The 16,230-nt window shown below is 32.7% G+C and overlaps 1 protein-coding gene across 1 annotated transcript in view; it reads left to right on the top strand.

Annotated features, from left to right (window-relative positions):
- LOC145293946 (replication factor C subunit 3-like) overlaps positions 1-16,230 on the top strand; it is a 43,043-nt gene that overhangs the window by 14,216 nt on the left and 12,597 nt on the right. The window contains exons 3-5 of the mRNA XM_080140808.1: positions 2,619-2,716; positions 8,861-9,042; positions 15,231-15,367. Coding sequence (XP_079996934.1) covers positions 2,619-2,716; positions 8,861-9,042; positions 15,231-15,367 — 417 coding nt within the window. The remainder of the gene's footprint in view (positions 1-2,618; positions 2,717-8,860; positions 9,043-15,230; positions 15,368-16,230) is intronic.

The following is a 16,230-nucleotide window of genomic DNA, read 5'->3' as shown; positions in this document are numbered from 1 at the left end:
AGGTTATTGTTCTTAATATAAAATCAGTGTATGGGTGACCCTGGCAAAATTCTGGTTCGCATCCCTCTGGGACCTCTTAGGGCTAAAAACCATGCCTTTTTGGAGATCATTTTCATATTACTCAAAAACTTGATATGTATGTCTATATAGTGGTTTCTCATCGTGTTGAATTCAAATATACATGTCTTAAGGCGTGAAATTGCACCGTTTGTCCATTTTCACTGGAATTCGGCATTCCCAAGAGTTCAAAAGAGGTCACAAATGCCCCCAAATTGCAAAAACTGTCACTTTTTACCCCATTACTTTTGCCCCATCCATTAGATTTTTCTGAAATTGTGAAGGCAACATTGGCCCTTCACACTTCTCGCATTCATCATTTCTTCACTATTTTCATCTCACATGCAGCACCAGAGGGGGACCACGCACGTGCTGCTTGTTTAAATTTTAATTAAGTATATTTCCATATGAAAATGATAATAAAAACTATGGTTTTTATATATCCGGAAATTGTGTAATTTTTACAATAAGGAATCAATATATGATTTATTATTATTATTATTTTTTTTTAATTATTTTATTAACATTTAATTAAAGACGTTTAATTATTTTATTACTTTACATGGTTTCATTTTTAGTTTATTAATGAACTTCTTTCATTTTTTGATTAACTGATTATAAAGGTTTAGGTATAGTATTGTTCAAGTATTATATTAGCATTACAAGTTGATGTTTTATTTTAGATAATTGTTATTTTTTTTTTTCAACTTACACGAAAAGAGCTATGTAAAAGATGCTTAAAACCGTTTGAATTATACAAATACCATCAGTAGTTCAAAAGTTATGAGAATTTTAAGTGCCAAAATTTATGCTTTTCCATAGACATTTTTCTTTAGAACAAGTGGGCTAAATTACGGACCTCAACATTTCAAGAAATTCGGTAATTTCACCACCATTTATTTATTTTCCAAGCTATTCTCATGAAACTTGGTACTCTTATGTAAAATAGTGCATGCGAGCGTGCAAACGTAACCTCGAGAAACTATGTGCATACTAAGATAGCCACCAGCAATAACATAAGAAATGACATTGCTTAATATCCAGAAAGCTACTTATTTGCGGAAAATTTAAATGCGATATTCGTTTTCAGCATACCCGAAAACCTGAAAAGGTAGTCATTTTAAAGAAAAATGTTAAGGTGGAAACAAGGTGAAAATTTACAAAATGCATCACAATCAAATTCTGTATCGAACTGCCTAATTATTATTATTATTCTTTAGATATCCTCAGTTAAAAAAAAACAAAAAAAAACGGTTTGTTTTACAGATTCAAAAAAATGGTCTTGACAATGAGTTAAAAATAAATTCAAGTTTCACAATATCTTTTGTATTTAATTATTAGGTGAAAGTACAGAATAGTTAACAAAAAAAGCCCTTCCTTCACCATGTTATGAATGGATTTTTAAATAATAACATCATTATTTCAGCATGGTAGCATAAGTGCACAAGTACCTTTTATTTGTTATATATTTGTTTTTTTTTTTTGTTTTTGTTTTTTACCACTAAAAAACACAATTCTACCTTAAGTACAAGTTAAACACATGTACTTAGTACATTTTGTTATTTTTAACGTTTTTAGTGCATGTGTACTAAAAGTGTTAAAAATAACAAAATAGTATTGTTTGGAAATCAAATTTGAAAAACTTGAAAATAATTTTTTTAAATTGACAAACTCGGAATAAAAAATGACTAGTAGTTTTCTGTTTTTAAGAGAATACTTTAGTCAGCTTAGCGAGTTGTTTTTCTGTAAGTGTATTTGAATTTCTATAAAAGATAACATCTTAAAGAAATCTCGGCACAATAATTATCAAATATTTACATATTATACATGAAAATAATTCTGAAACTATTATCTATATGAAAATGGATGATATATGCAGATTTATCTTATCAATTTTGAAATATTCTTCATCAACTTTGCTCGATCGTAACTTTGCTTCCTGTGGTCATAAAAATCAAAGTCCAGTAGAGATAGACTTCTATGCTTATATAGCCTGTAAAGTTTCAGCCATATCCAATCAAATTTAACCCAGTGCATGTGTATTCAAACGTAACGTATAAAATGTAAACATTGAAAAAACAGTTTCCCTTTTTGTTGTCATTTTTTACCGTTTTTTTTTTTCATTTTTAACTTGGAGCATGGAAATATTGAACGCATAAAAGAAAAATAAATTATCATTGGAATGCTTATTCTATTCTCTTTCCATCAATATAATTCTTTTAAAAATTGACCAACAAATAAAAAAGATATGACTTGTTGAAGCACATTAGGTATGTAATATTGCCGATGTCCACGAAAATACAGCATACACTTGTAAGCTAGATGCAATGAGCCATGTAAAGAGACAGGTGGAAGCTATTGAAATAAAGGAAAGTTTAAAAGGGTTTGATTGTTTGCTCGACATGTTGCTAGTAAATAAATATATAGGCATTTAATGAGGCTGTTTGAAATGCTGGAAAAAAACAAAACAGATTGGTTAAAAAGATAAATCAAAACAAATTAAAATTTAAAATCTCCAAACTAAGTTTGCTTTATCAAGTTATATATATATTTTTTTTCAGTGATGTCGGCATGCAAGATCGAGTTGTTATTCAAGAACTGATAAAATCTGTCGCAGAAGTCAACCAAATTGAGACGAGCACTCAGCGAGATTTCAAAGGTGAGAAACATTTAAAAAAAGAAAAATGACATCTTTTTCGTGCAAATAAAATGCCAATCTATTAATTGCAATCTAAGTATATGGTGAACATTGACGATTTGTCCATCTTTCATTCTCCAGCATGAACGCTATCATACTAGAGTTTGTTGTTGCCGATCAAGTCATGTTGCATGCCAGAAAGAGAGAGGCGGGGGAGGTCACCACTTTTATAGAAAAATTAATTTTGATATTACTGAATTTCTTTAAATTTGAAACTGCAACATTACCAAAACCTGAAAATCTATTGGATCCATGTGTGGTTGTTTTGTCTCCAAAAATACAATTTATTTTTAATTACACAAATTATCAAAAACACCATTCTAAAGTTTCGAAACATGAGAATACGTTTGGAACTGTCAAACATTTCTTCATCAAAAATTCAAACTTTTTATCAGTTCGTAGTCTATGTACAGATGCACATAATCTATATATTAATACGATAATGTGTGTGTTAATTTGTGTGCCACACGTAAATCTTTTTACTTCCGAGTGACTGCCATTTAATTGTTATAATCTTCTATTTCTTGTAATAAAAAATTTTACAAAGAATTCGTCATAAGTTTTTTTTTCAGTTTCGATTCAAGCTGATGGACCCAAGTCATATAGATATATTTTTATTTTTGAAATCACAGCTTCATAATTAATAATTGACTCTATAATAATATATACAAAATCTGCATGAATTAAAATATAATATTTAAGCATATTTTACAACTGGGCTGTGCCGGGCATCCCTGCTAGCTTAGATAAATACTTTTGCAGTTTTATCAAAGTGTAGTATTTGTTCTTCAGATGCTGCACTTCCATTTCTTGTTCTCTTTCGGTGGAGGAGAAATCCTTCACGACTGAGACAATTTTTTATTTTTGTACCTTTTCTCCACGTTAAAAAAACGACCCTGGTGTCTAACTCTGTCCCGTGGGGAGGCATAGTAAATAGCTACAATAATATCAGGGCATCTCCATTTCCGTTGAACATCCACAGAATACCAACATCAATATATTACATATGAAAGAGACCGCCGTGGAATTTCCACAGGTCCCGTAGTCATAAATAATTATACATTGTAAAATGAAACTAATAAATATCAAAGTATAAAATAAATTATATAAATACATAAAATGTAAATAACCAAAGGGGGAGAGGATGTTTATCGTAATGGAGTCATTCGGAATCGTATAAAATACAATAATTTTGTAAAGAACAAATGTGTGCGTGTGGGGTGGGGGGGGGATAAATAGAAACAACATAGGTAAGGAGAACATTTTTAATATAAATAGGTTAGTAAAAAGAACTTTTTTTTTTTTTTTTAAGGGCGTTGGTGTTAAATTAACACTGCTGGGGAGCAATGAGATAAAATACTGTTTTGCTTTTAAATCCTCCAAAACCCGTTTTCATGGTAAACAATACAATAGTATTAGGACTAATGCAGTAATTGCAGGAGATTCATTTACAACAAATCAAGGCGTTTTCCAACAAAGAACTTGAGACTAAAGGATTTTGTTATTCATAAACTATTTTCAAAACGCTCTCTCTTTCTCTCATATGTTGGTTGCATCCCACTGACCAAAGGAAAGAATTCGTCCATAGTTATTTTATTTCGGCGAATGCCAATATTTTTATCCGCGTTGCCATTTTACGCGTGTTTTGCAACACGTAACAAAAAAATATTGTCTTTAATTTATTTATCTGTTCTTCGGCGACAATCAAATATTAATACAAAACAAATACAGTATTCCAAAACAAGAAGGAAGTAAGGTGATTACGAAGATGAGATAAACATCAAGTTGTAGCAAAATGTAGTTGGCAAAAATCAGGAACAAAGATAGGAAATAGTCAGTTTCGCCCTGCGCCGCCCACCTCTAGAAGAGAGGGATTTCTTGGCTGTAATGACTGTAGAGAAAGAAGAAGGAGAGAGAAAAAAGGCAGAAAACTCGCTTTTCGCAGATTCATGGTTCGTCACAAAAAAACAATCCAACCACCAGAACCACCTACGCACAATCTGCAAAACACTCCCTGACTGCTTCCCAGCGTTCTGCCTTTATAGCGGCCGGGAATTATATATTTGCATAATCGCGTGAGAGCACACGCGATTCTGCGAGAATTGCATGGGGTCAAAACCAATAAAAACCCATGGATGCCGTCTTGGAACTCTCTTCCGCTCGGCCCGCAACACAACAACAGACGTATCCAAGGTAAGCTCTTTATCCCCCCCCCCCATTTCGGTTATTGCCAATTCCACTACACAAGTCAAAAATATAAAAAATCTTAAAGCTTATAATCAGAGATCCCCCCCCCCAATATTTAACACCATGTTGAACGATTCTCAAGCTGCTATGCTCTGAAGCAAGAAATCTAACTTCATTGAACTTTGGAATAATTTAGACTATGTTATAAAAGATGTGTGATATATCTATATTCAAGATTATGCCAGCATATGGGAAATTGTGAGTTACTTCGCAGGTTGGTTAGTGAAAAAAGAGTTCAAGGGGTTATGGTTGACGTATGTCAAATGCGGTAGCTAAGGTCAGTGGTGTTAACTGGGGTGTCATGCAGTTCGTGTGAAAGGAAACGATGCATGAAAAAGGAGAGAATGACATCTTTCGGTTCGCATGCAAGTTCAGTTTGCTTTCCAAATTTGGACGAGACAGAATGGGTAAAAAAAAGAAAACGCAAGAAAGTAAGTTACAATATAATGTCTGAATCGGATGTAACTCACCGTCTGCCTGTTTTTGCTCAGGACGACGTCATGTGCTTGGGTTTGACTGTAATCTGACATAAGACATTGATCAATGTGCAGCAGAGGAGCAAACGATCTTGGAGAAAATATTGGAAGAAAAAAAAAAATCAACGGGACCAGCCGGGAGCTTTTGATCAATTATCTTTTCAGGTTTATCTGGAAACAGAAATTTGGTAATAATCCTTTTGTCTCCATTCTAAACCATATATAAGAAAGTTACCTAGTTAGCGAAGTTTCTTTTGCGACTGTAGAAAAGTCTACCTAATCTTAAGGGAATATCCTGGCCATCTTAATTTAATTTAATTTAATAATTAAAAAAAAAATCAACGGGACCAGCTGGGAGCTTTTGATCAATTATCTTTTCAGGTTTATCTGGAAACAGAAATTTGGTAATAATCCTTTTGTCTCCATTCTAAACCATATATAAGAAAGTTACCTAGTTGGCGAAGTTTCTTTTGCGACTGTAGAAAAGTCTACCTAATCTTAAGGGAATATCCTGGCCATCTTAATTTAATTTAATTTAATAATTAAAAAAAAAATCAACGGGACCAGCTGGGAGCTTTTGATCAATTATCTTTTCAGGTTTATCTGGAAACAGAAATTTGGTAATAATCCTTTTGTCTCCATTCTAAACCATATATAAGAAAGTTACCTAGTTGGCGAAGTTTCTTTTGCGACTGTAGAAAAGTCTACCTAATCTTAAGGGAATATCCTGGCCATCTTAATTTAATTTAATTTAATAATTAAAAAAAAAATCAACGGGACCAGCTGGGAGCTTTTGATCAATTATCTTTTCAGGTTTATCTGGAAACAGAAATTTGGTAATAATCCTTTTGTCTCCATTCTAAACCATATATAAGAAAGTTACCTAGTTGGCGAAGTTTCTTTTGCGACTGTAGAAAAGTCTACCTAATCTTAAGGGAATATCCTGGCCATCTTAATTTAATTTAATTTAATAATTAAAAAAAAAATCAACGGGACCAGCTGGGAGCTTTTGATCAATTATCTTTTCAGGTTTATCTGGAAACAGAAATTTGGTAATAATCCTTTTGTCTCCATTCTAAACCATATATAAGAAAGTTACCTAGTTGGCGAAGTTTCTTTTGCGACTGTAGAAAAGTCTACCTAATCTTAAGGGAATATCCTGGCCATCTTAATTTAATTTAATTTAATAATTAAAAAAAAAATCAACGGGACCAGCTGGGAGCTTTTGATCAATTATCTTTTCAGGTTTATCTGGAAACAGAAATTTGGTAATAATCCTTTTGTCTCCATTCTAAACCATATATAAGAAAGTTACCTAGTTGGCGAAGTTTCTTTTGCGACTGTAGAAAAGTCTACCTAATCTTAAGGGAATATCCTGGCCATCTTAATTTAATTTAATTTAATAATTAAAAAAAAAATCAACGGGACCAGCTGGGAGCTTTTGATCAATTATCTTTTCAGGTTTATCTGGAAACAGAAAATTGGTAATAATCCTTTTGTCTCCATTCTAAACCATATATAAGAAAGTTACCTAGTTGGCGAAGTTTCTTTTGCGACTGTAGAAAAGTCTACCTAATCTTAAGGGAATATCCTGGCCATCTTAATTTAATTTAATTTAATAATTAAAAAAAAAATCAACGGGACCAGCTGGGAGCTTTTGATCAATTATCTTTTCAGGTTTATCTGGAAACAGAAATTTGGTAATAATCCTTTTGTCTCCATTCTAAACCATATATAAGAAAGTTACCTAGTTGGCGAAGTTTCTTTTGTGACTGTAGAAAAGTCTACCTAATCTTAAGGGAATATCCTGGCCATCTTAATTTAATTTAATTTAATAATTAAAAAAAAAATCAACGGGACCAGCTGGGAGCTTTTGATCAATTATCTTTTCAGGTTTATCTGGAAACAGAAATTTGGTAATAATCCTTTTGTCTCCATTCTAAACCATATATAAGAAAGTTACCTAGTTGGCGAAGTTTCTTTTGCGACTGTAGAAAAGTCTACCTAATCTTAAGGGAATATCCTGGCCATCTTAATTTAATTTAATTTAATAATTAAAAAAAAAATCAACGGGACCAGCTGGGAGCTTTTGATCAATTATCTTTTCAGGTTTATCTGGAAACAGAAATTTGGTAATAATCCTTTTGTCTCCATTCTAAACCATATATAAGAAAGTTACCTAGTTGGCGAAGTTTCTTTTGCGACTGTAGAAAAGTCTACCTAATCTTAAGGGAATATCCTGGCCATCTTAATTTAATTTAATTTAATAATTAAAAAAAAAATCAACGGGACCAGCTGGGAGCTTTTGATCAATTATCTTTTCAGGTTTATCTGGAAACAGAAATTTGGTAATAATCCTTTTGTCTCCATTCTAAACCATATATAAGAAAGTTACCTAGTTGGCGAAGTTTCTTTTGCGACTGTAGAAAAGTCTACCTAATCTTAAGGGAATATCCTGGCCATCTTAATTTAATTTAATTTAATAATTAAAAAAAAAATCAACGGGACCAGCTGGGAGCTTTTGATCAATTATCTTTTCAGGTTTATCTGGAAACAGAAATTTGGTAATAATCCTTTTGTCTCCATTCTAAACCACATATAAGAAAGTTACCTAGTTGGCGAAGTTTCTTTGCGACTGTAGGAAAGTCTACCTAATCTTAAGGGAATATCCTGGCCATCTTAATTTAATTTAATTTAATTAAAAAAAAATCGGTTGCCCAGCCCCACCCTACAGGAAATAAATGTTCATGAAAAGAAAAATATAACCAAAAAATGGTTACTTTACAAAAATAAAGAAAAAAAAAATGCAAATAAAAATAATACATGAAAAACACATAAAAAAGTGGGTTTTTTAAACCTTTGTTAAAAAGAATATGAAAAATACAAAAAATTGGTTTTATCAGTTTTGTTCAACTTTGACCAAAAAAGTTGGTTGAAAAAAAAATAGTAATACAACTTGTTTATTTTTTACATGTAAAAAAATTTGTTACACGTAAAAAATTTGTTACATGTAAAAAATTTGTTACACGTAAAAAATTTGTTACACGTAAAAAATTTGTTACACGTAAAAAATTTGTTACACGTAAAAAATTTGTTACACGTAAAAAATTTGTTACACGTAAAAAAAATTTGTTACAAGAATAAAACAGAAATTGTTACAGTAGGTTGTATCTTTTTTATTTTTGTTATAATTTTTAAATGTTTTCTTCTGTATTTTCCTTGAGTAGCGCTGTTACGCTTTGATAATCAGCGACGCTTGGTGAAAACCAGTGGTTGGTGTCATGTTTCGAGCAAAATCAAGCAGCCAGTTTGTTACGTCTGGTTCAACTTCTGCACAAGTATCCAAAATTGTATAATTATATAATGTTATTTTATGTTTCAGTGATTGTTTTAAATGAAGTCGACCGCTTAACCAAAGATGCCCAACATGCCCTCCGTCGTACGATGGAGAAATACATGGCGACCTGTCGTATTATACTTATTTGTAACTCAACAAGTAAAGTGATTCCAGCTATTAAAAGTCGATGTTTGGGTATCCGCATCGCCGCACCCACTGTTGATGAGGTGAGTGAATCTTGTCTAAAACTACCGAACCAATTGAAATCCTTGTCCTCATGATTTCAAAATTTGAAAACTTGTATTTCTTATAAAATAAGTTTGATAAACTGTATTATTTTGATTATTCGGACTACTGTTCTTATCGTAGATCTTATTCTCATAGCTTTTCGGCCGATGTAACCTCCGACCTTCTTCAGGTGCGTCTTGTCAAACTCGTGAATATCTATGGAATTTTGAACCGGGCTCATTATTTAATCTATGGGGGTAGTTTGCTTTCGTTCCTTCAGCCATGGTCGTAATATTTTTAGTATTATCCGCACTGATAACAAACCAATTCCTATCCATTGTCTATTGATAAGGTCTTTGATTACTCACTAAACCTTCTTCCTTTTCTTTTGTCATCTATTCTTTGTCCTTTTCCTCCCCCCCCCTTCCAGCACTCAATGACCTCAGTCAAACATAGTGGCACGGAAGTAGATAACTACAGAAACAAAAAATCGTTTAAGTGTTAGAAACTTCAGCACCTAAAAATGCTTTACTTGTGAAAAATTTAATGGGAATTGGTAGACAAGGTATCATAAGAAGTATTGAGTTAACCTCGGCAATAACTGAAGAAATCAAAATAGCTTTAACAAGACGAACGTACAAACTCTTATGTATCAATACCTATATCCTTATAACATCCCTACCATATCAAAAAAAATTAAAATTAGATATATAATTGAAAATATGTATCCAATATATACCAACCTACTCGAGATGGTTTAAGTGACACAAATTTGGGTGCCACAGGGAACCTGGTAGAGAACATAAAGTATGCAGGAAATGTTAAATCAAACCTAATCGATAATAAAAATCTCATACTTATTTTTTTTATTTTAAAAAATTTTTTTTTAATCTCCACCCCTCACCCACCCCCGGAGTTTCCACAAACACCTTCAAATACCCGGGCAACGCCAGGTACCCCTCGCTAGTCGATAATAAAAATGTCACCTGTCTGTTTAAATGTATGTATGTTTGTATGTCTCGCAAAAACTTTTGACAGAGGCGACAGATTTTCACGAAATCGGTATCATTTTGAAGCTCGACCCTTCGGACGACAAATATCGAAAAACTGGCTTAGAACATTAATTCCTTCACCCTCAACTGGGAACTTTTCTACAGGAAGGAGTTGCTCTTTTTGCTGATATTTTCGAAAGTCATCACCTCTTTCTGATTGTCTAGCCTTTATTTAAACCTACATCATTTCCGGTTTGGTGATGGGCGCAGCAGCTAATGTATCATGTTTTTTTTAGTTTTTTTTTTCACTTTCTTTTCCTCCTTCGTGATACAGGTTCAAGCCTGCGTACTTACTACAACTTTTTCTTTTTCTTGAGCAACACTTTCTTTTCCGCCTTCGTGTCATGAGTTTGAGCTTACTTTCTTACTACATTTTTTTTTTTTTTTTGCTCAACATACACCTACAAACACCCGGGCACCCAGGCTAGTCTATTCTATAAAGGGCAAAATGGGGTCGCGTGTTTGTGTATGTCTGCGAAAGGCATTTTGCATCGGGGTTCTCGCGTCAGTTAGATTCCGTGAGAAATTTTCGCATACTTCCCATATTGTAATATCTCATATTCGCAAACGGATATCCTTTCTTTTGATTGAGTTTAAAAAATTCCCTCCATGCTGTCATGTCAGCTGTTTGTTTGTCTTTTTCGTATAAATAAAGCGAAATTAATCGAACACCTAACACCTGGCCTTCCAGCCTGGTAGTATCTGATCTGTAATTGGTCCTCGGTCAATGTAGGGAAACCCTTTATACTGAGACAATTACTATTTAATTGGATATTGCCAGAGTGCTCTCTTTTAATTGGGGGTTCTGGTTTCACCCCAAATTGAAAACAATCTTTGTGTAAGGTTTAAAAGCAACGCGATTTCTGTAAGTCATCTTTTTGGTTGACTACGTAAAGTTTGAACGCTTTACACGTCTGGTAGCGGTAAGATGTCAAATTTTCTTTCACTTTCTTTTCTGCCTTTGGGTCACCGGTTCAATCCTGCCTGCCTACTACCATTTTCTTTTTTTTTTTTCTCTACACCTCCAAACACTGGGGTAACACCGGGCACTCAGGCTAGTCTATATATATAAAAGGCAAAATGCGTGTGACCATTTCGTGTATGTCTTCAAAAGGCTTTTCTCGCACACGGTTCTGATGTCGTTACGATCGCTTACAACTGTTTATATGGGTCCGAAATAATAATATGTACGATTTGGGAAAGTGCGTCACATCTAGATTTATTTACGTCGACTTTTAAAAAATTATTGCCATTTTGGCTTCTCGCATGTTGATGAGGCTTTTTCGTATAAAAAGCGAAACTAATTCAAAGTTAACAACGAACAACGTTCTCAGCATTGCGCCGGGAAATGTCCAGAAGCAATCAGCTTTGATCAATGTTGTACATCAGACAATTGTTATTCAATCTGGACAATTGGGAGCTGGTTCCCCTCCCCCCAACATCTGTTGGAGGAAAAAACAAAAACAGTCAAACTTGGGTAAACAACTGCGTGACTTCTATTTGACCTTCTTAATTAGGTCAAATGGAAGCAGCAGAGTTAACTTGTATTGCGTACGCCTGTTTTTATAGTTTAATAAATAAATTCAAACCTGAGTATGTTGTATGTATGTCGCGGTGGCCTAATGGGTAACGTCTCCCGTTTTTTTTTTTCACACATTAATTTCCAACTCAAGGGTACGGGTTCGATTCTCATACTTACCTACCAAAACATTTTTTTTTATTTAACCTTCCCCCCTTCCCCGGAGTTTTGATTTACCTCAAGACACCCGGGCATCGCCGGGTACCCCCCCCGCTAGTTTAATATATAAAGGACAAAATGTGTTTGTATGTCTACCAAAAATTTTCAACACCCACGATGGATCCTCACGAGATCAGTATCGTTTTGAAGTTCGACGTTTCGGATGACAAATTATTGAAAAATTAGCCAAAACCATTCATTCCTTCACCCTCTACCTCGCCCCTTTTTTTGCAAAAAGGGGTTGCATTTTTTGTCAACATTTTCGCAAGTCATCGTCTCCGTTGGATTGACTACACTTAATTTCAACGCTGTCGACTTTCGGTTGCGCCATGGATGTATCAGTTACGTTTTTTTTTTTTTCCTTCGTGTTATGGGTGCAAGCCTGCCATCCTACTACCACTTTTTTTTTTTTTTTTTTTAAACAACCTCTCTCTCCATCCAGGCTGTCTACTGTTGTTTTGACCACTCCCCTTCGCTACTACCACTTTTTGTGGGTGAGGGTCCTTACTACACCACCTACACACACCTGAGCAATGTCGGGTACCCCTGCTAGTCATACTGAAAAGGAATGCCCAAATGAAACCAAATGTTCAAACTGCCATGAAAATCACCCAGCACATTCTAAAACCTGTAAAAAAAAACTAAAGAGAAATTATAAAAGTGAAATACAAAAGAAACATATCTTTCTCAGAAGCAAGCAAAATAGTAGAATCTTATCAAAAAAGCAAATACTTGTGTCTACACAAGTATTTACTTTTTTGATAAGATTCTACTATTTTGCTTGTCTCTGGGGAAGATACGTTTCTTTTGTATTTCAAAATTTATTCAGTGATTCAAAAACCAAACCAATCTAATGAAATAAATTATAAAGACCTTTGTAAACTAGTTTCTGAACTTGAAGGTCTAATGGAAACTTTAAAAAAACAAAGATTAAATAGCCACATCTACTAAAATCAAAATAAAGGGGAAAAATCTGGAACAAATCCCCAAAGCAAATCCGAACGAAACCAAAAATGCAAATAAGTCAGCTAGGAATGGAATACCCTGAAGAACAAAGCTCCCACAGTAAAGCCAATTCGTCCTAGTTAAAACCTAAAATTAATAACAACAAATAAAACCTAAAATTAATAACAACAAATAAAACCTAAAATTAATAACAACAAATAAAACCTAAAATTAATAACAACAAATAAAACCTAAAATTAATAACAACAAATAAAACCTAAAATTAATAACAACAAATAAAACCTAAAATTAATAACAACAAATAAAACCTAAAATTAATAACAACAAATAAAACCTAAAATTAATAACAACAAATAAAACCTAAAATTAATAACAACAAATAAAACCTAAAATTAATAACAACAAATAAAACCTAAAATTAATAACAACAAATAAAACCTAAAATTAATAACAACAAATAAAACCTAAAATTAATAACAACAAATAAAACCTAAAATTAATAACAACAAATAAAACCTAAAATTAATAACAACAAATAAAACCTAAAATTAATAACAACAAATAAAACCTAAAATTAATAACAACAAATAAAACCTAAAATTAATAACAACAAATAAAACCTAAAATTAATAACAACAAATAAAACCTAAAATTAATAACAACAAATAAAACCTAAAATTAATAACAACAAATAAAACCTAAAATTAATAACAACAAATAAAACCTAAAATTAATAACAACAAATAAAACCTAAAATTAATAACAACAAATAAAACCTAAAATTAATAACAACAAATAAAACCTAAAATTAATAACAACAAATAAAACCTAAAATTAATAACAACAAATAAAACCTAAAATTAATAACAACAAATAAAACCTAAAATTAATAACAACAAATAAAACCTAAAATTAATAACAACAAATAAAACCTAAAATTAATAACAACAAATAAAACCTAAAATTAATAACAACAAATAAAACCTAAAATTAATAACAACAAATAAAACCTAAAACTAATAACAACAAATAAAACCTAAAATTAATAACAACAAATAAAACCTAAAATTAATAACAACAAATAAAACCTAAAATTAATAACAACAAATAAAACCTAAAATTAATAACAACAAATACAAAAACATAACCTGAGCAAAAGAAGAGTAAAAAGTGGATTTTCGGTTTACTTTCGGCAGCTACACAACTCTCACTTCCCTTGTTTTGTTCTTTAGCCTTCACATTCTATGACCAATGTTTCTGACAAAGTGGGAAGAATTGCTGTTTCTTGGGTTAGAAATTTTCCATCTAACACTTATCATTGGCAAGTTTTTGACCTTGAAGTATGTTTTGTTTTTAGCTTTACATCAAATGGCTTTATGACTTGTCTGTAGCAATTTCCATTAAAAAAAACAACAACAAAAAACAAAAATTAAAGTGAATTCTCGAACAAAATTCAACCCCATACCACCTAACCCACAGTCCCGAACAAACTATAAAAAAACGGAGAAACGAAATACAAAATCTAACGAGTCAACAACCGAACTCAAAGAATTGGAAGACATTGAAATAGAAACCAAACTTACAAGCGAACCAAACCAAGGAGAGGGGAGCTTTATAAAAAAAAAAAAAAATCAATGATCAAATTTTACCCAATTTCTACCACTTACAATCACTATGCTGTTGTTTCAGTGATCAGCTTATACTAGAGTGGCATTCGAGCCTTCATAAGTGGTGACTCCTTTGTAAAAGAAAAAAAAAAAGAAAAAACAAACATGAATTTATATTGGAAAATATAAACAATTTGGAACATAAAAGCTTTTACTAAAATGACTGAATATAGTATTAAAACCAGGCTTATGAGCTGATCACCAAAGTGTCCCCCATATCAGCGATAAAATAAAGATTTTTGGACATTCATGACTGAAACCTAATATATAGTCTTGTATAGATTAACGTTACTTGTATCAAATATGATCGGGTTGCAGAATGGATTGTGAAATTTATTAATCGTTAATATTAAAAGGAATTTTTTTTTTCCCAGAAACTTATTTCTGTGGCACAAGGTTGCTTCTCTAAGGGCTACAACGTAGTCATCTTCAAATCTAATGTCAATAAATACATTTTATTCATACCATTCATTATTTTTTAATCCTCATGATATTATCTTCATTCTACTGTCAATTTATTTAGCTCCTAAACCCTTATCCTTGAGTTGCTTTTAGCATTGATAAGTGATAAATTATTAGTAAAAAAAAATAAATAAATGATTCCATGGATGGTATTTTTTGGGGGGTATCACCCTGTCGTTGAAAACCGTTCGTGATGACCTAAAGTAAATTTAAAGAACAACCAAAGGGTTGTGCATAAATTGGGTCGACTCCATTTGCATAACAATTGCCGAAAATCTTGATGGTATTTCTTCTGTTTCCAGATGTCTCAGGTGCTGCTTATGGTCTGCAAGAAGGAAGGCCTTGTATTGCCTTTGGAATTGGCCAAGAAAATCTCTGAGGTGAGCGGAAGAAACATGAGGCGGGCCCTCCTGATGTGTGAAGCATGTAAAGTCCAACAGTAAGTACAAACGCAATTCTTTGACAATATGTTTGACTTTCAGTATTGCATCTTGGGAAAATGGAATCCTTGAATGGAGAGTTAGAAATATTATTTCCAGAGAGCCAAAAGTCGTTCTAAAGATATAAAAAGCCTAAGACCTCATATTTTTAGTGCCATTCTTTGTTTTCTGACCCTAACAAAATATCTCTGCCTAGCTTCTTGTAGAAGTGTCGTGTTGATAACAGGTAGCAGAAGTAGTAATAGTTATTGCAGCTGTCTTTATCTTGGTCGTTCTCTGTCTCTTTCCTTTATTTTTCTTCGTAATAGCTGCCGTAATGATGTGTTGATAGTAGCAACTGTTCTACACTTTAACTTTTTAAGGAGTAATGTATTCTTTTTTGATTAAAAGGGAATCTGTGCTTATCAAGGCCCAAAAGCCACTCGATGATAAGGGTTAATGAGTGTCTGGTGGTCAGCGAGACAACACTGCGATGATCAGTAACAGTGGAAATTGGGTAGAATTTGATTAAGGGGACGGCTCAGCTTGTTTACATCTATATATATATATATAACGAAAATGTGTGTTTGTGTGTATGTATGTATGTCTGCAAAAGGCTTTTTTCGACATGATTCTCGGTCGGCTCGCTCATACTTAAAACTTTTTATATCGCATCTAAATCATAACTACGACTTAACAACGGGGGTCCTGTGTGTATTTAATTTGCACAACTTTTACAAACTTGCTGCGTCTTGAAAAGCGAATGATCTGGCTTGCAGCGCAAAACTAGATCAGATATCACACCACTTCCTTGCACCTGTTTATTTTGCTTTATAAACCTTCACATGGCCGAGATAGTTAGGTGCCTGGCTTTTTTTCCTTT

This window comes from Euprymna scolopes, chromosome 15 (assembly GCF_053919585.1).
Source record: "Euprymna scolopes isolate OS-2025 chromosome 15, ASM5391958v1, whole genome shotgun sequence".
Taxonomy (NCBI): Eukaryota; Metazoa; Mollusca; class Cephalopoda; order Sepiida; family Sepiolidae; genus Euprymna; species Euprymna scolopes.
This window is presented reverse-complemented; position numbering and strand designations above follow the sequence as displayed.